Raw genomic sequence first — 27,144 nt, 5'->3', positions numbered from 1 at the left:
CTAAAATACACAAAAAAATTTATAAAGGTTATCCCATTTTTAGATACCTCTTCAAAATCCTAGTTTTGTGGAGAAAAACTAATATTCATTTATTAATTCTTTTGTTCATTCATACACAGTAAACACTTTTAGAAGACAATTGTATGCCAAGCAAAACATGAAGCTCTAAGCAGGAATGGCAAAAAAGGAAAAGTTTTTCACAAAATATAATGCTTTGGAGAAAACAGATGAGAAAATATGTAAATTATGATTTTGGGGTACCAGTTTGTATAAGAAGTTACTGAAAACAGGTTAACTATAATATTGAAAAGGTGGAAACAGCACATTAATAAGATAATAATTTGCTACACAGCTTCTTAACGGAGCACTTTGTGGTCATTAAAATAAGAAAAGTATATTTGGAGATATATTTTTTCTTCCTTCCAATTTTTAAATTTTTTTTGTAATCTTTAACAGATCCACAAAAGTTAAGACATTTTTATCAGGTATCACTCAAAATCAGGGCTTGTGTATTTACCATTTCATTACAATGAAAATGTTCAAAATCTTTTATACTAGCTTTTGAATATATTGTATTGTATTATATTATATTATATTATATTATATTATATTATCATCATCTCTGGTCATTGTACTATGCAACAGAAAACTACCTATTTCCTTCATTTAACTACAACTTCAGACTCATTTAACAGTCTTACTCCATCCCTCAATCTCCCCTATACGCATTAGCCCCTATTAATGAATATTCTACTCTCAACTCTTTAGATTCTACAAAGGAATGACAACATGTTATACGCATCTTTCTGAGCCTGGCTTATTATATTTAACATAATGACCTCTAGTTTTGTATATGTCAGGATTTCTTTTTTTACATTAAGTAGTATTCCACTGTTCATATTCACCACACTTTCTTCATTCATTAGGTGATGTACACTAAAGTTGCTTTCCTTTATTGGCTACTAAGAATAACTTGTAATAAACATGGGTGTGAGGGATGGCACAATGGCTTATCAGCCTAATCCTCCAGCTGCAGCGCTAACATCCCATATGGGCACTAGTTTGAACGCCAGCTGCTCCACTTCTGATGCAGCTCCCTGCCTATACCTTGGGAAGAGGTGGAGGATGGCCCAAGCTATTGGGCCCCTGTATCCACAGGAGACATGAAAGAAGCTCCTGCTTCCTGGCTTACAACTGGCTCTGGACAATGCAACCATTTGGGAAGTTAATCAGTAGATGAAAGAGTCTCTCTCCTCGCTCTGTAAATCTGCCTCTCAAATAAGAGCAAATAAATGTGAAATAAATTAAACAAACATGGGAGTGCAAATGTTTCATCAACACATTGATATTATTTCTTTTGGATATACACCCAGCAGTGAATCATATAACACCCCATTCATTAATTATTTTTTAATTTGTTATTTATTTGTAAAGCAGACACACACACACACACGATTAGGGAGAAGGGAAAAGAGAGAGAAAGAAATTCCACCTACTTGTTCACTCTCCAAATGCTCAAAACATCCAGGGCTGGGACAGGGTGAAGCCAGGAGCCCAGAAAACTATCTAGATAGCTACAGTTCAAGTATTTCGGTCGTCTTTTGTTGCTTTCCCATGTGTATTAGCACAGAGCTGTATCAGAAGCGGAGCAACTGACACTCAAAAAGGCATTCCAATATGGGATGCCAGTCTCCTAAGCAGCAGTTTCACCACAGTGCTACAGTGTTGGTCCCACCAACTTTTAAAAGTCAATTTACTATTAATTTCCCAAATTAGTTTCCTACCTCAGCCTCTCCTGAACTGCCACCCTATCTTCCCTGTGAGTTTTTTTTTCTAATCTCAAATGAAGTATTACATCCTCAGCAAAGGTTTTCCTGACCTTCACTCCAGCCACAACAAATGATGCTTCGCCTGTTACCACTGTCAACTTCCAGTATTGGGCAGGGCTTCCGGGAAGAGCCCACAGACTGCAACATTGATCCTGCACCTCTATCTTTCTGATCCTTCACTCATCCTTTTCCCCTAGTCCCTAGCATTCAAAGCCTACCTGCCACAGTGAGTTATATACTTGGTCAGCTCTCATCTTTTCTAGAAAGCTTCTTGAAGATTCAGATAAAAAATTACTGCTTCCAACGAGTTGATATTCCCAGGTACTCACCTATTCTGTCACACTCTCCTCACCTTGCTTTATTTTTTGTTAACCATAAAAGTAACACGTATCAGTACATATTTGTGTATCTTATCTTTCTGCACTCAAATGTTTGCACCATTGCAGCATGAGTGTCTTCAAATTTATTTACTGCTGTATCCATAAAACTAGAATAGAGCTGGCATACTCTACACTCAACAAACACTGAATAAGTGTACAAATCAAAATGTTAGTCATCATTACAACCCTAATACCAACAAATAATTTATTTTACAAATCATTTATTTAAGAGATAAACACACACAAACACATGCACATAGAACTCTAGCTCCCATCCACAGATTCACTCCCTCAAATGCTTGCAATGGGATCTGGGAACTCCATTCAGATTTTCCTCATGTGTGGCAGGCCCCAAACTCTTTGACCTGTAGCCTCCTAGACTACACACGAGCAGAAAGTTTAAAGAGATAGTAGAGCTGAATATTGGCCCTGATATGTAAAGACAGCAACATCACAAAGCAGCACCTTTACCACTGGACAAAATACCCACTCCTAGCAAAGAATTTTACATACATAGTATATCGAGTTATTTGTTTAGTAAGGAATTAAAATTTTTTTGTGGGAAAAACGATCTTGCTCATTATCGCATTTTTTAAAAACTTAAACTACATTCCTAACATGATATACAAAAAATGAGCTAAAATCTGAAATCTCAGTTGTAAGCCTATTTGCTGGGTGACCTTGAACAAATTTCTTGAATTTAGCTTTCTTATTTACTCATAAGATCAGCTTTAATCCCAAAATTCTATTACCATTAGCATCAGTAGTTGTAATTCACAATACAATTAATATTTTCCTTCACGTTTAGTCTATGGTCATCATATGCCCAAATTCTACTGCTAAGAATTATCTCATCTTTTTCTTACTTCTGCCACTTATAAAATGTGACATAAGAAAAAAAGGCAGCTATCCACTAAACAAATTAAAGCAATGACTATAACTTCATTAACATTTTTCTGTACAGCTGCTTGAAAAGGTTATGAAATAACAAGCCAAATGATATTATCACAATCATGCAAGGTGAGATATGAGAACTGGTTATATGAGACAGCTAACATAATAATTATTTCAGTGTATGATGCATAATCATATGATCTGTATAAGCCAACTTAATATTCAGCCTGAAATAAGAACTTATCTTACTTTAAATTACATTTTACCTAATTCTTTGCATTTTAACAGATACATGATCTTACGTTCTAGATCAAAATATAAGTACAATCTGAATTTAGATATAAAAACTGTATAAAAATGCCTTTCACTATACAATTCTATGTCTAATAAAATCCTATTAACGCAACATGCTGAATAGTAACAAGCCCCAGGCAACACTGCTAATAATATTATGCAAATATCAGTGACTCACAAATCTACCACATGTAAGAATACAATTAGCAATTGTGCTTCATGTCTTAGCAACTATATGGTGCACAAGGTCAAAATATTTGTTCTATATTAACTTGCAACTCTAATGTGTTTTCTAGTTATCATTTAAGCAAGTTTATATACCTCTTAGCATTTTATGCTGCTTTTGTCACACTGAGATTTTTATAGTAAATACCTTCACCAGAAGGTAATGTACATATAAAACAACCCAACAGTTTCTATTAAAAGAGGAAAAATGGGTATTTTTCTGATCACTTTTACTTGTATTGACTGTAGTTATTCTGCTTGGGATTCGCTTTGACAGTTGAAAAAAAAAAAAAACTCAAAGGACTGTAGGCTGATAATCTATTTATTGGGAAAAAGTATTTTAATCACAAGTACTTTATACATTTATAAAGTAAGCCTTGAGAAGTACACCTTTGGCTGGTATACCTTCCCACAATGGACTTCCCGAATATACTATTGGAAGTCAAGCAAATGAAAATTTTCTGGCCTGTTGTGTGCCAAAATGGGAAATAATAAAGGAAAAGAATAGGAAGTCACATGATTAAGAAAATTCCAACAGCAAGGTAGAAAGGCAGTCATAAGACAGAGTTTTGGTGCAGGAGGTAGTGGAGGGGTTAACATATGACTTTTTTAAAAATAAGTTTCATATGCTACCAAAAGCACATTCTGTATATTTTCTTCCCCTTTTATTTGTTCATAGTGTCTTCAAAGACCGTTTAATGAAGTGGACACTTCCGTACGGGGATGTTCAAGGCTATGGCTGCTCTCTTTGTGGAAGGGAAACTTAATGAAGTCAGCACACTTGTTTTTCTACCTCAGAAGTCACTGTGATGTATAATTTTTAAATGAAATTTAGAAATAAAACTGTTGTGTCCTCAACTGTAAAAATCAATTTCAAAATACTGCTTCTCTTATTAGGTTAGTAATTGTTAAACTGTTTTTGGCATTTTACAAAATTAAAATTTTAAAACTATTCATTTTTATAGCTAAAGATTATATTTAATATACAACTATATTCAAAAAAATATTCATCTCAGAAAAGTAAAAAATTAGTTACAGAAGAAAAAGCTATGCATGAAATAAGAGATTATATATCACATATTAGCCAAAATGTAATGAACATAAAAATTTAAAGAAGATACTTAAAATAGGTGTTTATATATAACATAAAAATATTAGCCTTAACATTCAATAATAATAAGAAGAACAGAATTGCATATTTATATTCAAATCCTAACACTGCCCACTGAGGAGATAAAATGTCATGCAAATTTCCTTTTCAGAGTTTTAGTTTCTTCATATCCAAAAGCAGAACAATATCTATCTCACAGTATACTCAGACTATTAAAGAGTATGCAAGGCACTAAGCCCAGGCCGTGCATGGGATATGATAAACATACCAAAGTTTTTTCTCTACACACAAATACGCTAATTTTAACAGAAAAAGTATAGATTCTAGACCTGGTGGGGAGGAGCATGAGGCAGATAAAATTCAGAAGAGAAATAGTGCAGGAAATTATTAAAGCTTATGAAAGGTGGTGGAGAATTGTAGGAAGATATTAAGCAATAACCTATTTCCTTTTCTTATTCTCTTGTTTTTCAAGGCAATGATGATTTCTCACTACAGAAACTGGTAATTAAAACACAAGAGAAGTCTTGTAGTGAAATGGGGAGAGGCTCAAGCTGAGGCAACAGTCCCAACCCTGCCACTGTGAGATACTATGCAAGTCACTTAAACACTATAGTATCACATAGCTCCTGGCTTATAAAGCTCTTTGATTCAACTATCAGAACACAATCTTTAATATGCCTTTGAATCTCAGTGCTCAATAAATGGCAGTTATACATCAGATTCTGAGTCAATAATTCTAATCTCTGGGAATTTACCCACTTAAGGAAACAGTCCAACTGAAAAAGTTCGGACCAAAGAAAGAATGAAACACTGACAGCATCTGAAGTAGTAAAGCAAGAGACAACGGAGAACAAAGTCAGCAAGATTACACAGAGCTTGAATCTCAGAAACATGGGAACCAAAAAGGCTCTCTCCTCTTAGCTCTTGTTCTCTAACTCGTAACTTAAGCTGCTCATTGACTTCATCTTCGACTTCTTATTGCTTCACTCCATCTTATAAATCATTCTATGTGCTAATGCCTCATAAAAAGTCCAAACTTCAAGGATAGCAATTCCCATTATGGGATCAGTTTTCCTTTTATTATCTTTTAGAGATCTGTTTATTTTACTTGGAATTCAGAGTTACAGAGAGAGAGAGAGAGAGAGAGAGAGAGAGAACTTTCACCTGCTGCTTCACTCACAAAATGGCTACAATAGCCAGAGCTGGGCTGGCCCAAAGCCAAGAGTCAGAAGCTTCTTCTTGGTCTGGCAAGGATGCAGGGGCCCAAACCTCCGGCTATCCTCCACTGCCTCCCCATGCCATCAGCAGGGAGCTGGATCAGAAGAACAGCCAGGACACAAACAGAAGCCCTTATTGGAATGTCAGTGCTGCAGGTGGATAATTAGCTTACTACACCATGGTGCCAATCACTTTTGTTTTTTTCATATGTATGTATGTATGTATGTATGTATGTATGTATGTATTTGCTTGCTTGCTTGAAAATCAGTTAGAAAAAAAGACCAAGAGAGATCTTCCATCTACGTTTTCATTTCACTCCCCAAATAACCACAACAGCCAGGATAAGGCTGAAGGCAAGACCCAGCAGCTTCATCCAGTTCTCTGTCAGAGGCAAAGGCAGCTGGACATGCTGGGACATGAATTGGTCACAGGGGATGCCAGCATAGCAGGTGGAGGCTTTACCTGATATGGCACAACACTAGCCTAAGCTTTCTTTTTAAATGAATATATGACTTTCAATCTTGATTGAGTCAAAGGCTGCTGCTTAACAATTCTTTGCTTTGATGATGGTTGCCTATTAGAATTTTCATAGTATTCTTCTTTCTACTCAAAATGTCCACCGCATATCTCAGCAATCAAACTAGATATCATTCTTTACTACGATAATCAAAATAACTCAATGTGACTTCAAAAGCTTTTTCTTACAATCAAAATTTCTCAAAATATCAGTAAGCTTCTCTCTAAATTTTAGATAAGGGCATTATCAATACTATACAACCATATCTACCTCTTTGGGAATCAAGGTGTCCAAAATAAAGAATAAAAGGGATGGACATGCAAAGAAATTTTTGAATACACATAATTCTAAATTCTATCAGAAACGTAAGACAGAATTTATGATACACACACACACACACCACCTAAACCAGTAAAAATGATCAATGTCAGACTTGTGGTATCTTAGAAATTACGTCTGACAGAAACAAACCAGGACACTTGCTTGCAGAAAGGGTAGATAAACAGAATATACAAATATACACTGTGATACAAAATATACACAGTGATCCTGAACATATTGTCATATGACAGAAGAAGGAAGCTTTCAAAAATGACTAAGATTCTATAAAAAGAACTCAGGACTCAAGGCTCTGATTGGCCAAAGGTTAAATAAAACAACAATCAAAAACTAGCCTACAAAGCTGATTTAATCAAATCAAGTTAAAAACCTAGCAGTACATGAATAAAAATAAAAAATAAAAATCCTCATTTACTTGTTAAGAATGCTAGAGAACCCAGTCGTTTCTATGTGAATGAAAATTTTTAAATGGATGTTGCCTTTCCTATAGAAATGCACTCAAAGTAGTCAAATAGTTGTTTGCAGAAAGTTACAAATATTTATAATTATAGCCTGCAAGTAACCAAGAGTATTATCCATTTATTGTTCTCCATAAAATAATGTAACTAGGAATGCCCATCTGCAATTGCTAAAACAATTAGGTTAAAAATAAAGATAAACTTTAATGTAGACATGCAGATTTCATTTTCCAAAGTCAAAACAGGTCAGGCATATTATATGCTCTTGTAGAACAAGGGTCACCAAGTCATTGCCCATGGGCTAGAAACCTTTCTCTGAAAAAACCATTTCACTGGAACATAGGCCATACTCATTTATTTACATACTGCCTCTGGCTACTTTACGCAACAATGACAAAGTTCAGTTATTCCAACAGAAACTGTATCTCAAATTCCACATATCCAAAGTTGAATTAATTTTTTCTCACCTGATTTGTTTTTCTTCTGATACCTCCTACCTAATCACACAACAGAAACATGGAGGACATCCAAATCCCTCACTTGCATTTCTTCTCCCTGTATATCTCTCTTCCACTCCTAAGTTTAAGTCCAGGAACTGATTCTAAAAACCCTACGCATTCTAAATCTCTCATATCTACCCTCTAATCTCATGCCTGTTACTGCTATTCTGTGTCTGAATTTGTTACACCTCAGTAATTCACCACTTAGATTGGTTTCATAGAGTTCCTTCTAAGATATATATGTGATTAGATGCCTAAATAATTAAAAAAACCACTCAATGATTTTGACTACCCTTTTGATATTTTTCTATGTCCCACTGTACATTCAGGAACATATTATTCAGTCTCCATATGTTTGCATACGTTTCTTAAGTTGTCAAATCCTAACTTCATTCCGTTGTAATCAGAAAAAAATGCATGGAATGCTTTCATTTTTTTTTTTTTTGTTTGCTGAGAATTGCTTTATGGTCTAGGATAGGGTCTATCTATAGAAAGTTACGTGCATTTATGAAAAGAACGTGTATTTTGCAACTGTGGGATGGAATGTTCTGTAGATATCAATTAGATTATTTTGGCCCATAGTGTAGATTATCTCTGTTGTTTCTCTGTTGATTTTGTCTAGGGGACCTGGGCATTGATAGAAATGGAGCGCTGAAGTCCTTCATTATTATCGTATTGGAGTCCATACCTCCCCTCAGATTCATTAACATTGTTTTAAATAGCCAGTTGCCCTGGCATTGGGGGCATAAACATTTACTACAGTCACATTTCCGTGTTGAATTGATTCATTGAACATCAAGCAATGCCCTTTTTGGTCCCTTTTAACAGTTTTTGTGTTAAAATATATTTTGCTGATAACTTTGGCTATACTTGCTCATATTTCCTTTCCATTTGCATCAAATATCTCAGTCCATCCTTTCAATTTCAATCTGTGTGTATTTTTGCTGGTAAGATGTGTTTCTTCTAGGTAGCAAATAGATAGGTCTTATTATTGTTTCAAAATTTTCTTAAGCAGGACTCCAAAAACTTACATAGTCACATTATAATCCTGCAAATTCTTTATATCACATTTCTACAAGTTTCTAACATGGAAGGAAATTTTAAAAATGATGTAATCAGATGGAATTTTTAACGCCAATACAATCAGAAATACTGAGTAATATTTTCCTAGGTGTGAAGTTCAAACAGTTAAAAACATTGCTAACTTAAAATTTCCACTAGTTCTAACAAAGAAGAAATGTGTAAAATACAACCTGGCTATAAGGTTCAACAAGATGTAAGAAAATAGACCCAATCCAGTAGACTGGATTAAAACCCCAAAACCCATCTATTTGTTGCCAACAGGAGACATATCTCACCAACAAAGATCAGCAGAAACTATATCTCATGGATTTTGACTGTTTTTTTTTAGTTTCACCTCTTCAAAACACTTTTTTCTCATTAAATTCTTCAATGACTTATAGATCATAGAGTAGCATCATTTTCTTCAAGAAGGTCCTTGATTTTCTCTTTCATTTTTTCAGCGACACATTAGTCGTTCAGTAGCACATTATATTCAATTCATGGTTTTGTTAATTTCTTTTTTCTTCCTATTGGTGATTTTGTTTTGTGGCTTTTCATTTAAGAGGGTGTATAGTAACTGTGTAATGGAGACTATCATATCTAGTAGCATGTTATTCACTTCATGGTGTTGTAAATTTCTATTATTCTTTCTGCTTTGATTTTGTATTGTGGCTTTTCATTTACTGGGATGTATAGTAACTGTGTAATGGGGACTATCATATCCAGATATGAGAATGCAATGTAGAGTGTACTTCCAGACCAAAGATGGACTACTGATGAAACTGTTTACACATATCTTGACAATAGGATGCTGGACTCTGCCATTGTCAATGCTCGCAATGATGGACATATGACTGTTTATGAAGAACTATACTATAGCAATAATATAGGGGAACTCAGTGAGTGGGAAGGGGATTTGGGAGAAGGTAAGAGAAAACCCAGGGCCTATGGAATTGCATCACAAATGATAATAAAAAGTAACATTTTAAAAAACAGAACCATTAGTAGTCTAGAAGATAATCTACTAAGAAAACAGGTTATTCACTTGCTTGAAAGACAAGAGCTAGGAACTCTGTCTGGATCTGCCACATGGGTGACAGGAGCCAAAATCCTGCAGTCATCATCTGCTGCCTCCCAGGATATACATTAGCGGGAAGCTACACTGGAAGCAAAAGGGCTTGGGCTCAAACCACATACTAAAATGTGCACGATGGGTATCCCAAGTAGTAACTTAAGTCAAAACACCAAATGCCAGCCCCAGTTTTAGTTTATGATCAACTAATCAGAATAATCACAAATAATTTACCTAGGAACTATGCAAAAATAAAAGTTTCAAGAAATTGTATTACATCTACACTCATCAGGAAGATATTCACCGACTATATCTTAGAACTGCTTAAATATATCATCTTTGTAGTTCTTGCTGCTGAAAAAGGTTATGATTCCAAGTATGAAATGGAATGTACTAAACTTATATGAACTTCAAAAATTAAAAACCGCACAGAACCAACTATGAATTATAATCCTTGATTTCTTCTATTGAAATCCCATTACAAATACTAAAAAGACTAACACACATCTTAAAAATTTCTCTTCCGAAGTCATTTATACAATCATTCCACTAAACCTTACGTAAAGTAGCTTCCTCTGTTAACAGAAACAACACTTCAAAGAACATAGGAGTTGGGGCTGAGGCCATGGCATAGGATATTATGCTTCTGTCTACAGTGCCAGCAACCCACATGGATGCTGACTTGAGTCCCAGCTGCTTCACTTCTAATGCAGCTCCTTGCTTTCGGACTGCAAACGCAGTGGAATATGGACAAAACCTTGGGCCGCTTCACCCCTGTGGGAAGCTCAGAAGGAAATCCAGATCCCTGGCTTCAGATCGGCCCAGCTGCAGCCATTGCATCCATCTGGGGAGAGAGCCAATGCATAGAAGATATCCTCTCTTATATATCTATGTCTGCAAGCCTGCCTTTCAAATAAAAACAAACTAATGAAAAACAACATATGACCTTGCTTAAAATGAAGAACATATAGTTTATATTAATATTTTTAAAAATTGACTCAAACCTTTCAAATTGGCATTTCAAGATACACTTAATACTTTTCATCCAAGTCTAATAACATCACAAAACTCGAACTATGTGCAAGTAGAATAAAGAATTAGCAAATTGTTTTTGTAAAAAAAAAAAAAGTAAAGCAAAAGAAAATTAATGAACACTTAAGTCAGACTTGGTCCAAGTTTTCTGACCTCATAGCAAGCCTACTGTAAAACTCTTCGTATCTTTATTTCTCACTCTTCTAAATCATTTCATAACCTACTGCTAGATTCATCTTAATAACCTACATAAATATTCTCAATGACATTATCATTATCTATAGAACTAAATCCCAAAACCCTGATTTTCCAGTGAAGATCTTCCACAGGCTTGCTCTCTATATGCCACATCAATCATTATTCTCATAAAAACCACTGTCCTCTAACTTAGTATTTCTATTCATTTCATTTTGAATAAACTTTGAACAATTAATTCTCCATTTAGCTTTGTCTCCTGCTATCCTAACCCAGCTTGAAGGATCCCCTCACTCATTTTCAATCCTATGATCCATAATTACTTGTGCTATTCAATGTTTATGTTCTCCTGAGAAAGTTTCTACAACTACTTCCATGTAAAACAACTCATCTTTTTAAGCCTGTCTTCTAATTATTTTTTGGAGAGAAAATGAATTATTAGTAGTTACATTAACTGTAAAAGTAACAGATTTGCTTAATAGATGTTGATTAATATGCATGTAGCATCTTAATAGCAGCTTTATGCTTTTTCTTAAAAAAGAATTTTAAAAAAAGATTTATTTATTTTTATTGGCAAGGCAGATTTACAGAGGAGACACAGAGAGAAAGGTCTTCCATCTGCTAGTTCACTCCCCACATGGCTGCAATGGCCAGAGCTGAGATGATCCAAAGTCAGCAGCCAGGAGCTTCTTCCTGGTCTCCCATGTGAATACAACATCCCAAGGACTTGGGCTATCTTCTACTTTTCCAGGCCAGAAGCAGGAAGCTGGATAGGAAGTGGAGTAAATGAGACATGAGCTGGCCCCATATGCGACGATGGCAGTTAAGTGGGGAGGGTTAGACTGTTGAGCCATGGTGCCAGCCCCCACATTTTCTTAATTATCATTCAAAACCACTCTAGGGAATAGATAATACAATTATCTTTACTTAATAGGCATGGAACCTGGAAACAGATTATTTAATTAGTTACCCAGGTCACACATTAATGTGTAGTTAAATATCATACAAAACCCATTTTTTAACTACTTCTTTTACATCTAAACAGTAACCAGATTAGGCGATGCAGTTCAAAGGTGACGTTTCATAAATAGTTAACTTAAAAAGTGGATTAGTTTCAAATGCAAAGTATTTCAGTAAATCCAGTAAATCACAACATTATTGTTATCATTTCCTCCGAATTTATATTATTTTGCAAAACAAATAAGAAAGAAAACTTTCCCACTATTTTTTAAAACAATTTTGCTTAACTTAATAACAATTTAAATTTGAAAAAACAATTAAACATTATTAATAATGCTCATGGATTCAGGCATAGAATTTAATTCTTTTAATGCTGATACATTCTTCAAACAAATGATAAATCATAAGCAACCCTAGGCACAGAGCCATTATCTTAAAGTGAACTATTCAGAACCAAAGAGAACCCAGTTACTTTACGCTATAAGATGGTAGAGAAGATAATTAACCTCTCTGGGTCTATGATTTCCACAGTAAATTAAAGAGAATAAATAAATGGCTGTTACTAGAAGAATCTAACAAAGAAAGAAAGCAGCAACTGTTGTTATGCTCACATTTTTATTGGCAACAGAAGATGTAAAATATTTGTTATAGCAAGAACCTAAGAAAACCCATACTTAAGAAGATACTATGAAAAATGTTATAGGCAAGTTTTAATCTTAGTATTTTTGAAATTATAGTAAAATTCAAATAACCTACCATCAGTTTTCCATTTATAATCACCATGGCAACAAATTTCTTGAAATGCCAAGTTATTGCCATATCCATTTTCTTCCTTAACAAGTTGCTATTTTAAAGTTTAACTTTTTTGAAAGCTTAGGAAACAAAAACAAATCTGAGCCAAGAACCCAAGATAGGCTAGACCAAGAATGACACAAGCCAGCAAAATTGCTTTCTACTATCAATCATTACACTGTTCCTACACTGGAGGATTAATTAATTAACTAAAATTCACAAGCACCTCAATATAAGGATGACTCTCAGCTCCACAGCAATAGGGAAGACAAGCTGTCCTTCACTCTGGGCCAATAATGTAAATTTGTTAAAGAATCTACTGCCTAACAAATCAGAAAGCTACCAAGCCGATGATATTTCAAACAAGCGGCAGCCTAACTTTATCTAGTTAACATTTGACTTTAAATATTCTCAATAAAGGATCTACAAATCAATATGTAATGAAAACACTAAAAATGCAACAGAACTTAAAATGAAATTACCCTGAAGCAAAAATTTTTTCCATAGTTACAAACCATCATTTAATCTATCATCCTAGTGGATGTTTTAAAAATTATTGGGTGAAACACACTTTACCTGACACCCTTACATATTTTTTGTAACTTCAGAATTCAACCATAATCAACAAACAGAAAGATTTCCTAAGCTCCTCTGCAAAGAATGGATATAACAACTGTTCTTAATTCTGACCGTGACTGTTTCATTTCCTCTGTTAATAGCTGTGCATGACTTAACACTTGTTTTAATTTCTTGAACTTTTAACATTTTTTTTAATCTCACAGGGGAAAAAAAAAACAATGGAAAAAACCCAAATGATTATATCAGTATGCATATACTATATATTGGGAGGACACAGGAAATGAGATGGAACACATTAGAAAGGTTGTATGCCAATAAACTCATCTATTGATGAGAATCACAAATAATTAAAATACTATTTTAAATAGCTCTTTTTAGTTTATGACATCTGTATTTTGACTGGAGGACTTAAACACTTTAAACCTGTAGAAGAGAGCGTCTCAGTAGGTCACATTTGAACTACTCACCGAAGTTCGATCACCTTCTCCGTCTGACAAACCTGCCTCCATACTGCAAGATTTATGCTGTTCTTTTCATTGATGTTTAGCCATCACATAAGCCTGGAAATCCTAGGAAAACATCATATATATTAGGACAGATATAATATAGAACACTAAGCACTAAGAGAGAAATCATTTTAAATTGAGGTTATAGGGCCCGGCGTGGTGGCGCAGTGGTTAAGGTCCTTGCCTAGCACGCCCGGGATCCCATATGGGCACTGGTTTTAATCCCGGCAGCCCCGCTTCCCTTCCAGCTCCCTGCCTGTGGCCCGGGAAAGCAGTCGAGGACAGCCCAAAGCCTTGGGACCCTGCGCCCCTGTGGGAGATGCGGAAGAGACTCCTGGCTTCGGATTGGCATAGCATCGGCCATTGCGCTCACTTGGGGAGTGAATCATCGGACAGAAGATCTTCCTCTCTGTCTCTCCTCTCTGTATATCCGTGTTTCCAATAAAAATGAAATAAATCTTAAAAAAAAAATTGAGGCTATTAGGAAATGTAATACAAGTGGAGAAAAAATGAATTTTTGCAATGGATTTGAAGAATGGTATGGGTTCAGAAGAAAAGCAAACTAGAAAAAACACTCCAAGAGGCTATTACTTCAGTAATCCAGGAAAGCAAATATGATATTAAGATGAAAGTCAAAAAGATATAGGAAGCCTATGCAAATGTATCATACAATAATAATAAAAAGGAAAAATATATAAATAAATATTTTAAAAAGGAGAGTGGAAAGTCTCATTGCAGACTTAAAATTGCATATATAAAATACATCAACTCTATTCTGTTTATGTAATAAAAATTTTTTTCAAAATCATGATAGGGCCCAGCACACTAACATAGCGGCTAAAGCCCTTACCATGCACATGCCAGGATTCCATGTGGGTGCCAGTCTGTATCCTGGCTGCTCCATTTCCTACCAGATCCCTGCTCCCTGCTTGTGGCCTGGGAAAGCAATCAAGGACGGCCCAAAGCCTTGGGACCCTGCAACCATGTGGGAGACCCAGAAGAAGCTCATGGCTTCGGATCAGCTCAGCTCAGCTCAGGCTGTTGCAGCCACTTGTGGGGTGAACTAGCAGATGGAAAATCTTTCTGTATCTCCTTCTCTCTGTATATCTACCTTTCAAACAAAAATAAATAAATCTTAATTTAAAAACGTAAAATAAAAAAGATATAATAAAGTTCTATAACTATTTTGAAGGCGGATCCAACCATTGCGGCCGCTAGGGAAGTGAATCAGCAGTTGGAAGATCCTCCTCTCTACCTCTCCTCCTCTCTGTGTATCTGACTTTCCAATGGAAATAATAAAAAGAAATCTTAAAAAAAAAAAAAAGTAAGGCTATTTACTCTGGGGGAGTGGGACAAGGGAACAAACATAGATCAGAAGTTCAGTTTTGGGTGTGTTGCACTGGAGATGTATATCTAATAGTGAAGTAGATGTACTGAATTGGATGTTAGAGTCTGGAGCTGAGAAAAGAGACGTGAGCTGGAGATAAAAAATCTGGGAGTTGGCACATTGCTGTCTCTTAAAGCTGAATCATATCATCATGGAGGGGCCAATATCAAAGGATGGATTTCAAGACGTGTTAGGCTTATATATTCACATCAAAGGAACTGCATTCTTTCTTTCCCAAATCATTATTCAGTAAGACACATCAAGAAGTTAACTTAATTTCATTTGGGATCCATTAATAAATTTAAAACAAAAAGATGACCGCTGTGTCACCTGTGTCAATTCTCTAGCTATTTCCTCGATTTTATTAAATCACTTTTCTTCCTAAGCATATTCTGTATACTGTATGCAGAATATATCAACAAAAGATATAAATTCAGCTGCATCCTAAGAAGCATGGTCAGAAACAGCAAGAACATCCCAGTATTATATGACAGATTGTACTGTGTCCCCAAACAAACAGCCCAATAAAACAGATCTAAATGCAAATAAGTTACTGCTGGGGTCCCTGCAGTAGGTGTGAGTAACAAGAAGGTGTGAAGAGAACAGCTCCCCAGCTTGGCAGGGCCCGGTGGATTTCTCTCTGACCACCTTAACACAGTTTCACCCCTTTTTGCATGTACTCTCAACCACCCCACTAAGAATTTTGTAATCTATTGAGGCTCTGCCCCTGTGAGATGGCTTTTGCAACCAACATGAGCTTGAGAGTTACTGCTATTGATAATGTCTTGGTGAGTGGGCCTTTAACTGCACACAGGAATACAATTAAACCCATTCCATTTCCGGACACCTCATTGTGCCTACCCATTGCCCTGAAATCTGGCCCAGACATAAAACATGCCTTCTGGGAAATGATTTGATAAGAATTTTACAAACTATAAAGAAGTGATAGGAATATGGGCTGAAACTGCTATGACAAAAAATCTAGCTACTGGGACCCTAAAGGCCATCCTGTTACTGTGACCCTAAAGACTGAGCTTGCAGGGCTAAAGGCCAACTACTAATGTCAATGACCCCAATCCCCATAAACCTAGGCCCCAGACCTTTTAACCCATAAATAATTCAAGATAGGGGCCTGGTTGTCACAGGCAGCATCAAGGATGGAGCACAGACTTGAAGAGAGCAGGTGGGGGTTGGCAAGCCAAAATAAGCAAGGAATGTGTAATCCTCCCTCATTCATCTCTCAAGCAGTTGTAAATTATGCCCCTAAAGAGAACCTTGTACTGCTCTGTATAAATAAAGTGGACAGCTTCTCACATGGTCCACAATGATCTTGGAATTGTAGTGGTCCGTCTCTTCTCTCTACACCTATTTCACGCACCCTTCTCGAGCTCCGAACTAAGCTGGAGCTGGACTCCAGAAAGTTACTATAAAAGTACTCTTCTAAGACATTTGGATAAAGCAGTATGAAAGCCCACAGAAAAGTACACAGTATGGAAATCTGCTGTCAAATGATATTTCAAAACATAGTACTACTGACCACCAAAATATTATGTAATTCTGATAGCTTTCAGTATTCTCCAGCCTTCTGAAAACTCAAGAGCAAAGGAGAATTACTTCTACCATATTTAAACAAGAAAAACCATTGAATGACTACTCTTTCATTCCTATATGAATCTGTAAGAATTCAGTCGTAAAATCACATAACGATTTGTCTAAGCATAGCTCATCTTGATTAATCCTGTTGGCTCTCAAGAGTTTTCAGTCTGTAAATCTTTTTCCTCAACTCAGAAAAGTCTGCGTACGCATGTGTGTTATTTCTTCCCTTCTTTTCTACATTACTTTCTGTTAAAATTTCTATTAAGCAGATGTTGAAATTTGTGTTTCTTGATTTTAGCCTGGACTTTCCCATTCTTGTCTGCATTTTTTGTGCACTATATCGGAAGTATCATCTTTATTTACCAATTTTATTTCCAAGATCAACTTGTTCATTTTACCAACCAATCATTTTGTGCTCAGTTTATTCCCCAGTCAATCCACCAACTTTTATTTTTGTCTTTAATTTTTTAAAGACACTTTCCTATTTCTTGATTGCACATTGGCCTAGTTTTTAAAATTTTTATTATTTTTATTGGAAAGTCAGATATACAGAGAGAAGGAGAGACAGAGGAAGATCTTCCATCCATTGATTCACTCCCCAAGCAGCTGCAATGGCCGGATCTGCAAAGATCCGAAGCCAGGAGCCTTGAGCCTCTTCCACGTCTCCAACACAGGCTCATGGTCCCAAGGCCTTGGGCCATCCTCGACTGCTTTCCCAGGCCACAAGCAGGGAGCTGAATGCGAAGTGGAGCTGCCAGAATTGGAATTGGGGCCCTATGGGATTCCAGTGCATACAAGGCGAGGATTTTAGCCACTAGACTACTGCTCTGGACCCTGACCTGTTCTTGTTTCATGTTTATAGTATTTCTTTAAATTTTCCTAAGTACATACTTAAACTTCCTTTGAAGTGTTCTGCTGTTCAATGATCTTCTTCTCAGGAAACCCACTCTGTTTCCTCAAAACTCCATTTGATTTTTCTTTACCTGGACCTTTTGCCTTTGTGTTTTGGTTTCCTTAGAAATCTGGTGATCTTTAGTTGATCATACATCCTGATGAAAGAATGTTGCAGAGTGTAAATCCACCAGCTCTATTTCTAGCCTATTACTATCTTTTGATCTCAATGAAAAGGGCTGTTAAATTATTAAGATTAAATGAAATTCTCCAAACACTTCATTTTTATACATATTATGAAGATCTAGACTTAAACACCCCAAAGTTTATGTTCTTAAATAGGATCTTTTTTGCATCAGTCATGTGTATTTTCGTAAACTTCCATGAGTAGTCCACCCTATGTGAAGTAAGCAGGTCCCATTTTATCAATTTTCTTTTTTTTAAACACAGATTTTTCAGTTTATCTGTGCAGCACAGCAGCCAACTATATTTTTGTTGCTGTTGTTGTTGTTTTTGTAAAGGGCCTGAAATTAAACAAAACAACTATCTGTGGATTGACACAACACCTTGTCCACCATCATGGTATCCCATACAGCAGAACTTCTGGATAATAAACAATCTTCAGAACAAAGCACAGCAATAAGTCCACTGATCAGCAGATTCTCTAATTCTGTCATGCTCTCCACCAACCTGAGACAACTGCTTTGATAGGACAGTAGAATGGCTTTTTAATGACTCAATTACATTACTAACTTGGTGGCATTACACTCTCTCTTATATCCAGTACGTAGTACTGCTTCTCCCAAAACCAACATTTACAGCTATATGAACCAGGGAGAGGAAATGAGACCTACACCTTACTATCACCCCTACTGATCCACTAGCAAACTCCTGCCTCCTGTCTCTTCAACCTTATGCTCTGATGCCATACAGTTCTCAATTCCAAAGACAGAATACTTCTACCAAAATATACAATAATTCCACTAAACTGGACACAGTAACTGCCACCTGGTTACTTTAGGCTGCCTGTGCCTCTGAACTAACAAGCATAAAACAGAGTTACTGGGGCAGTAGAAGTGACTGATCCTGATCACTATGAAGAAATGAAGACTGCTATTCGCAATGGGAAAAAAAATTTATCTGGAACACAGATCCCTTAGAATAACTCCTAGTACCATCATGCCCTGTGAGTAATGACCATGAAAAACTGTAATAATCCAATTCAGATAGAATTTAACTTACCAGACTCTTCAAGAATATGATTTGGGTTACCCAGCCTGGTCAAGAGCCACTATCAGCTGAGATGCTAGTTTAGAGCAAAAGGAACACAGAGTATGTGGTGGAAGAAGGCAGTTAAAGAAATAAGAACTGTGATTTATATGAGGATTCCTTCCTTATTTGCTATAAATATGTTTGTGTGTGTACCAAATATCTTTACTTGCCTCCCTCTTATCCAGTTCTTATACAGCATGACCATGTTAAGTATTGCTAACCATATATCATGTTATTTATTTTACAGATAAAAAGATAAGTGAGCATCAGCCAAGAACTTTACAACCCCCACTGGGGAAAAGGTAAGTGCAATGTATACAGGAAAACCATGTGAGACAGATACATGGCCCATGTTATTTTACCAAGATTGCTGTAACAACATACCACAAATGGAGAGGATTAAACTGTAAAACCGCATTTCCTCAGCAGACAAGGATAAAAGTCTAAGATCAACGTATCAACAGGTTTGGTTTCTTCCCAAGCTCTCCTCTTTGACAGCCCTGGCTTCTCACCTGGTGTTTCCTGCATACGCCTGCCCCAATGTCCTCTTAGAAGGACACAGATCATTGAACGAAAGTGCACTCTAATGATTTTTTGACTTCACCATCTCTTTAAGGATGATCTCCATACACAGTCACTGTCTAAAGTCCCAGGAGTTAGAAATGCATTGTGATTCGACACAGGGAGAGCATGCAAGCATAATTTAAAGAGTATGTTTGAGTGACAAATTGACAAGTGCTGATTAGACAAGGAGTTAATTTTATGTGTCACCTTGGCTGAGATTATGGTACTAGGCTGTTTGGTGAATCATCAATCTAGAAGTTACTGTGAAGGTATTTTTAGATGTTAACATTTAAATCAGTAGACTTTGAGGAAAACAGGTTACTGTGCACAAAGTGGGATGGCTTCATCTAATCAAGTAAAGTCTTAAAAACAACCCAGGCTTTTAAAGAAGAATAAATTCTGCCTACGGACTGTCTTTGGATTGAAAATTGCAATGTTAATTCTTCCCTAGTTTTCCAGTCTATACTTCTACCACACAAATTTCAGAATTATGAGCTGCCAAATAAAATGAGCCAGAGAGATAGAGAAACACAGACACATCTATATAAAGAAAGAAATCAAATTTCTATCTTAGTGGTTCTGGTTTGGTTTAGTTTGGTTTTTTGAGAACCCCCGGCTAATCAAGAATGCACACAAAATCATACCCCATCTACACAGGTATAGATATTTTTACTTCATTACTCAATCTAACCTTCTATCCTTCCCCAGTAACAAAGAAGCTAAAAATGCAACAACTATGCTTTGGAAAATGCCTCTGTGGCATTTTGAATGTGACTTACATTGAATTAATGCAACACTTTCATACAAAATTTTAAAAGTGAAGAGAGATTGGGATGAATGTGGGAAGGAAGAAATAGACATTAGAAGCTAACTTTCAGACATGCTCATTTGAAATGCCAGTCAAACATCAGAAAAGATATCAAAACGGCAGTTGAAATGCAAATGTGGAGTTAAGGTGGGAAAAATCAGTCTAAAAAAATAAACTGGTAGTCAGCATAACAGATGGGATTTAGGTCTAGAAGACTAGATGAGATCTCCTTGTAAATCTGTGCAGGCAGAAAAGGCCCAAGTTCAGGGCCCTGGTTTCTCCAATATTAAAAAAAAAATCAAAATGTCAAAATCTATGGAATGAATGAAGGAATGAATGAATGAATGAGGATTCTTTTGCTGTTGAATTTTTAGAATTATTCAATATAATTTTTAATCTATGTAAAGACAAAACTACTATCTGAAAAAAACCCCACAAATATACAAAGTAAAATCATAACATAAGCAAAAGAGAGAGTAGAAACCAAAGGAAAAAATAAAATTAATGGTAAGTGCCCTCAACCCTTAACTTTTGATACTAGAGAACTAAGACACACTGCTAACAATAATTTAAAAAAATTTAAAAAAAAACAGAAAAGAAAAAAACAGGGCTTAAAATATAAACACCTATGTCTCCCCAACTTTCAGAAGTGAAAGTAAAAATTGATTAAATGCTATAAATCTTAGAGAAGCAATTTTTAAAGATTTATTTATTGACTTATTTGAAAGCATCAGAAAGAGGGAGAAAAGGAGGGAGAGACAAAAAGGGAGTCAGAAAGAATGGAGAAGGGAGTTAGGGAGAGGTGGAGATATCTTCTAACCGCAAGTTCACTTCTCAAATCCCACAATAACCAGGGCTGGACTAGGAGCCAGGAACTCCATCATAGCCTCCATAAGGGTCACTGGAGCCCAAGCACTTTGGCCATTATCCCACATTTTCCTAAGCACATTAGCAGGAAGCTGGATGAGTGGTCAGGAATTAAGCCAGCATTCAGAAATGGGATTCTGGCTTCCCAAGTGGTGGTTTAACCCGCTTTGCCATAAAACAGGCCCCAGCAGTGTATTTTCTGAAGTTAAAACAGTAATTAAAAGCAAAGTTATTGGCATTAAGCTCAGGGGAGCAGGCTTGAGGAGATGAAATGTAATCGTTTCTCTCACTCTAAGATTTTCAGATGTGCATTACTTTTTATAATAAAAAGTCCAATAACTGAGTCAATCCTGAGGATGCATTTCTTTAAACTGTCAAGCTAAATCTAGGACAGCATCCTAATTTAAACATAATTACTAGCTGAACTCAAAGTGTAAAGATTTATTCTCCTTTGTTGCTTTAGTACTTGAGACACGGGGAACTGGTGCCTCACTGTCTGTTTAACCTACAAAGTTTCTAGAAAAAGCAGCGTAGAAAGATTCTTCCGAACTTTAAATTATTATTTAGGTAAGTGGGAAAAAAAGCAGCACCTATTAAACAAAGCTAACAGCTTTAACAGATACCACTTAATCAAAACAACCTAATCTTCTACTGAATGATAGTGGCCTTGAAGCAGCAGTAATTTGTGGCTTCCTCACAGAAAGCCCAGAAAAAAATATTTTTTTGTCAAATGCACATGTAATAAAAAGAACTCCTAAAGCCACCTCTCATTGAATAAGCCATATTTCAGTATAAGTGCCACAGGCAGAAATTAAGTATTTTGAGAATAAACGCTGCTAAAGTGATCTGCAAGCAAGGCAGCAGAATGAGTGAGTGAATGAATACATCTGGTTTTTTTTTTTTTTTGCTTATCATTTTTAGAATTACTCCATACAATTTTTACTCTATGTAAAGATGAAGCTATTATCTAAAAAAAAAAATGTGTACAAAATAGAATTCCTAGCATAACCAAACAAGGGAATAGAACCAAAAGCAAAATCAAAATTAAAGGCAAGTACCCTCACTCCTCACTTTTTATAAGAAACTACTGCTAACAACCAAAGTCAAAAGCTGAAGCCATTGTAGGTGTTGCTCTTAAGATCACAGATTCTGGGGTCATTAGAGAAAATCAGCATCCAGAGGTCAGACCAGCCAGACCACTGCCAGGTGCATGAGAATGGAAGTTGTAAGACAGAACTGCACTGGCAAGGTCTCAAGTTGGAAAGGTCAGTGCTGCAGACTGCAGACACAGCTCTCCATGTGTTCTGCTCTCTTCCTCTCTCTGGGCATGTGATGATGATACACCCAAGAGGCCTTCCTACCTAGACCAGTGATTAGATAAAGACAGGACTCATAGGTGAATTAAGTTGATATGACATACAGTTTCCCAAATGAATAAAAGCCACTGGGACAGGCATTGAGTCACTGAGTTGCTCCTAAGAGGAACCTTCTGGCCTGTAGATTTCAAAACTTTTTTCTTGTATCTTTCTTTTCTTTTCTCATTACATATCACCACTCTTCAAACTCTGGTTCAGCTGCACTGGCGGCACCAGCTACTGCAATGTTTATTTTGAGCTGAAAACAACTGAGCATCAAATGACACAGGAGATCTCAGCCTTCCTCTGCTCTGCCAAAAAAAAAAAATCCTTATTCAAGATGAAGAGTCAACACCAGGATGTTTGCATAGACAATTATTAAGAAAACCCTTATCTACCACTAGTTCCTCCCAACACTCACCTCTTCAGTTCCCCATAGTTTGTCATCAACTAACGCCCAAACCCTCTTCCCCTTGTTAGAAGGAAATAGAATCACAACTTTGAGCTGCACTTGTTTCCTGTGATTGCATGAATATTTACATGCAATCAAAATCATGTACATTTTCTCCTATCTTTTGTTAATTTAATTTTCAAAACTTATTTCCTGAACCTAAGAGATTTGCTGCCACAATAGCTCCCAAGGACTCCTATTTTCCTATTAGCCTATTTCTACCCCTCTTTCTTCCAGCTTTCAAAATTCTACAATGCCATTTCTACAAAGACCCCCAGAAAAAAAAATCTGAAATAATTTATGCTTGGATACAATGAATGATAGTTTAATATTCTGAATCTCAACTGAGGCACAAGATAAATTTAATACAATTTTGCTAGGGAAAAAATATTTATTATTTGTAATATGCACCATTTTGTTAATTTATTTATTTGAAAGCAGAGTGACAGAAAGATACCCTTTCTCTCTCTCTCTTCCCTATCCATGAGTTTGTTCTCCAAATGCTGAAATGTTGTTGAGCCTGTGCTCTAAAGCCAGGAACCTGGAAGTTAATCCAGGCTTCCCACATGGGTAGCAGAAACCCAATTACTCGAGCCACTGTGACTCTCTCCAAGTTCTGCATTAGAAGGAGCTGGAGATGGATATGAAGTTGACATGCCCCTAATTGGGATGCAGGCATCTAAACCAGCAGTGTAGGTTAAAAGTCCTTCCTCAGTAACATAACTTAAAACTGTATTAAAGTGTGTATAAATTTCACTGCCCTCAACAACTACAGAATACACACTCTTTTGACATATATGATTTCTAAATCCAGCCATTTGCTGGAACAAAAAGTGAGTCTAAAATAACTTTCAAGGACTGGAAAGAAAAAAAAAGATGCATTCCCTACCATGGCACAAGTAAACTAAAAATCTCCGCCAAAAAAATAAATAAATAAATAAATACATAATTCCTATTTGTTTTAAAACTAAGAACTTACACTTCTGAATAACTTACAGAGTGAAGAAGTAACCAGTAACCTAACCTTCCTAAAAGCAGATTAAAGATCAGAATCACAAAGGTTTTATCACCAGGAGTATAGGGTTGAAGAGAAACCTGTACAAATAACATTGTTACTCTAACTTTTATCTGCCTTGTCATTATTCCACAGTAACTGCCAGAGTCCAATCCTTTAATCCTTCAGGTTTTCAAAATTTAGGTCATCACTGCATATAAGCATTTAGTTTAACTACTTCTTTGGTTCTTCATGTTTCTTGTGGTGAATTCCATGTACAAATAAATAAAATCCATACATTTTTCTCTTGTTAATAACCTCTCTTATGTCAATCCCACAAGGAAGAAAATTGTACCTTTCCATGCAATCATAAAACTGAACTTAATGAAAGTTAAATAGAAGTAATTATAAATGGATATTCTACAAACCTAGCAATTAACAAATCTGATAATACATAAAATAGGTCACATTCAAGTGTTGTTTATTCATTATATATATGTGTGTAAGTACACACACACACATATAGTGCCATGTTCAAATAGAATAAAGGAGAATAATCATTTTTTCATTTTAACAGATGAGAAATAATCTGACATCATTTATATCCAATGATTTTTGTTAAAAACACCCAGGAAACTTTTTATACAAGAAAACTTCTAATCAAATAAAATCCACAGAACACATCACACTTCTTGGTGAAATGCTGTATGCTCTCTCTTTGTGTAAGTTATACCACTATTGACATTTCTACTAAGCATCATATAAAAAATCTGGCTGTTGTAGACACTGGGGCACTGAACCAGCTCTAAATGATAAAAACCAGTGTAAAAGGATAAAATAAACAAGTACATAAATAAATATTACAATGACTGAAAAGGGGAGACGCTATCTATACTTACATACAAGATAACTAGCTTAAAAATAAAAGGATTTGTAGATTAAAATAAAGAAGTATAGCTAGTAGATTACTACATATGTATAGGTCTTCACAAAAAGTTAAATGCATTTCTATATACTTATAACTGCCAAAAAATGGTTTTTTAAAAGATAAACTTGGGCCCGGCGCGGTGGCGCAAGTGGTTAAGTCCTCGCCTTGCACGCCCGGGATCCCATATGGGCGCCGGTTCTAATCCCGGCAGCCCCGCTTCCCTTCCAGCTCCCTGCCTGTGGCCTGGGAAAGCAGTCAAGGACAGCCCAAAGCTTTGGGACCCTGCACTAGCGTGGGAGACCCGGAAGAGGCTCCTGGCTTTGGATTGGCATAGTATCAGCCGTTGCGCTCACTTGGGGAGTGAATCATCGGACGGAAGATCTTCCTCTCTGTCTCTCCTCTCTGTATATCCGCCTTTCCAATGAAAAATAATAAAAATAAATCTTTAAAAAAAAAAAAAGATAAACTTGTAACTACATAAAAGTAACACATGAGTACAAAAAAACCTAATAAAGGAGTGATAATTTTACAACACAAAATACTGTTGCGAGTTACTGAAGAAATTAAAAATCTAAATAAATGAAGTAATTTCTTTTAAGGAAATTTTACTGTTTTTGTTTTTTCTTTTCTTTCTTTTGTTTTGTTTTGTTATATTTTGTTTTGTTTTTGGCTGGAGAGTGGCGGGGGCTGTGTGTAGGAAAGAGAGACAATAGATAAATGGAGAGCTCTTGAGTATTAGTTTGTTGCTCAAATGTCCACAACAGCCAGGGCCAGCAGCTGGGAACCCAATCTAGATCTCCCGCAACAATGATAAAAATCCAATTATTTGTGCCATCACCACTGCCTCCCATAGTCTGCCCTGGCAAGAAGCTGGAGGGGGAGCCAGGAATCAATCTGCACTTTGATGCAGATGCAAGCACCTTAATCATTAGACTAATCGCTTACTCCTGACAACAGAATTTTTTAAATGTCACTTCTCTTAAAAGTAATGTATATATTCAGAAAATTGCAATTAAAACCCAACAGATTTTCTTTTTGTACTTAGGCAAATTGATTTTGTAACATTTGTAAACATAAATGCCATGGGAATCTTAAAAGGAAACCAAAGAGAGAACTTACCTTAAAGCTACAGTAACAAAACAGTATGATATTGATTCAAGCACATTGTAACCAAAAGAACAGAAAGAGTCTAAAACAACCCCACATAAATGTTAACACTTGCATTTATGAAGTAACTAGCATACAAGAAAAAAAAAAAAAGATAATGCACTCAATAAACTAAGTTAATTAGATCTCCATATGGTAGTAGAAAACGAGGAAAAAAAGTTTACCTCACACCATACACAGGAACCAGGTCAAGATGGATTATATATACAAATGTGAAAGGCAAAACACAACTTTAGAAAACATTTAGGCCACCATGTAGTATAGCTTAGCTAGTTAACTCTTGCCTGCAACGCCAGCATCCCATATGGGCACCAGTTCGACTCCACTGCTGCACTTCTGCTCTAGTTCACTGCGAAAAGCCCTTGGGAAAGCAGTTAAAGATGATCCAAATACTTGGGCCCCTGTATTCACATGAACAACCCAGAAAACATCTTGCTCCTGGCTTTGGCTGGGCCCGTCCTAGCCACTGTGGCCCTTTAGGGAGTAAATCAGCATACGGAGATCTCTCTTTTCCTCTCTCTCTGTAAATGTACCTTTCCAAAAAAAACTCAAGACTATACAAATAAACAAAGTTCCAAAAGAAAGCACTAAAAATAAATATAAAAACTGATAAAGAACTACATTAAAATACAGGTTTGGAGAAATTTCTATCACTCAAAAGACATCATAAAGTTCATAAAAAGGCAAACAATTATTGAAGAACATATATTCTTCCAAACATGTTCCAAGAGCATTGTCACAATTATTGATAAATATTCATATTCAAACTATAAAGAACTCCCATAAATCAATAAGGCTGTGGCAGGCATCATGGAACAGCAGGTAAGCTGCTAACTGGAATACCCACATCCTATACTGGAGAGCCAATTCAAGCCCCCAGCTACTCCACTTCTCCAATTTC

The 27,144-nt window shown here is 36.1% G+C and overlaps 1 protein-coding gene across 3 annotated transcripts in view; it reads right to left on the bottom strand.

Annotated features, from left to right (window-relative positions):
* The window catches only part of OSBPL8 (oxysterol binding protein like 8), a 150,175-nt gene that overhangs the window by 85,454 nt on the left and 37,577 nt on the right, over window positions 1–27,144 (bottom strand). Inside the window, exon 2 of one of the 3 annotated variants that reach the window (XM_040981311.1) lies at window positions 13,925–14,026. In XM_040981311.1, the coding sequence (XP_040837245.1) occupies window positions 13,925–13,966 (42 nt within the window). In that variant the 5' untranslated portion in view covers window positions 13,967–14,026. Of the gene's footprint in view, window positions 1–13,924; window positions 14,027–27,144 lie in introns of those variants that run through there. The other 2 variants (XM_040981329.1, XM_040981347.1) reach the window with 2 other exon arrangements.

The sequence above is a fragment of the Ochotona curzoniae genome, unplaced genomic scaffold (assembly GCF_017591425.1).
Source record: "Ochotona curzoniae isolate NIBS_2020 unplaced genomic scaffold, NIBS_Ocur_1.0 contig_1014, whole genome shotgun sequence".
NCBI lineage: Eukaryota > Metazoa > Chordata > Mammalia > Lagomorpha > Ochotonidae > Ochotona > Ochotona curzoniae.
This window is presented reverse-complemented; position numbering and strand designations above follow the sequence as displayed.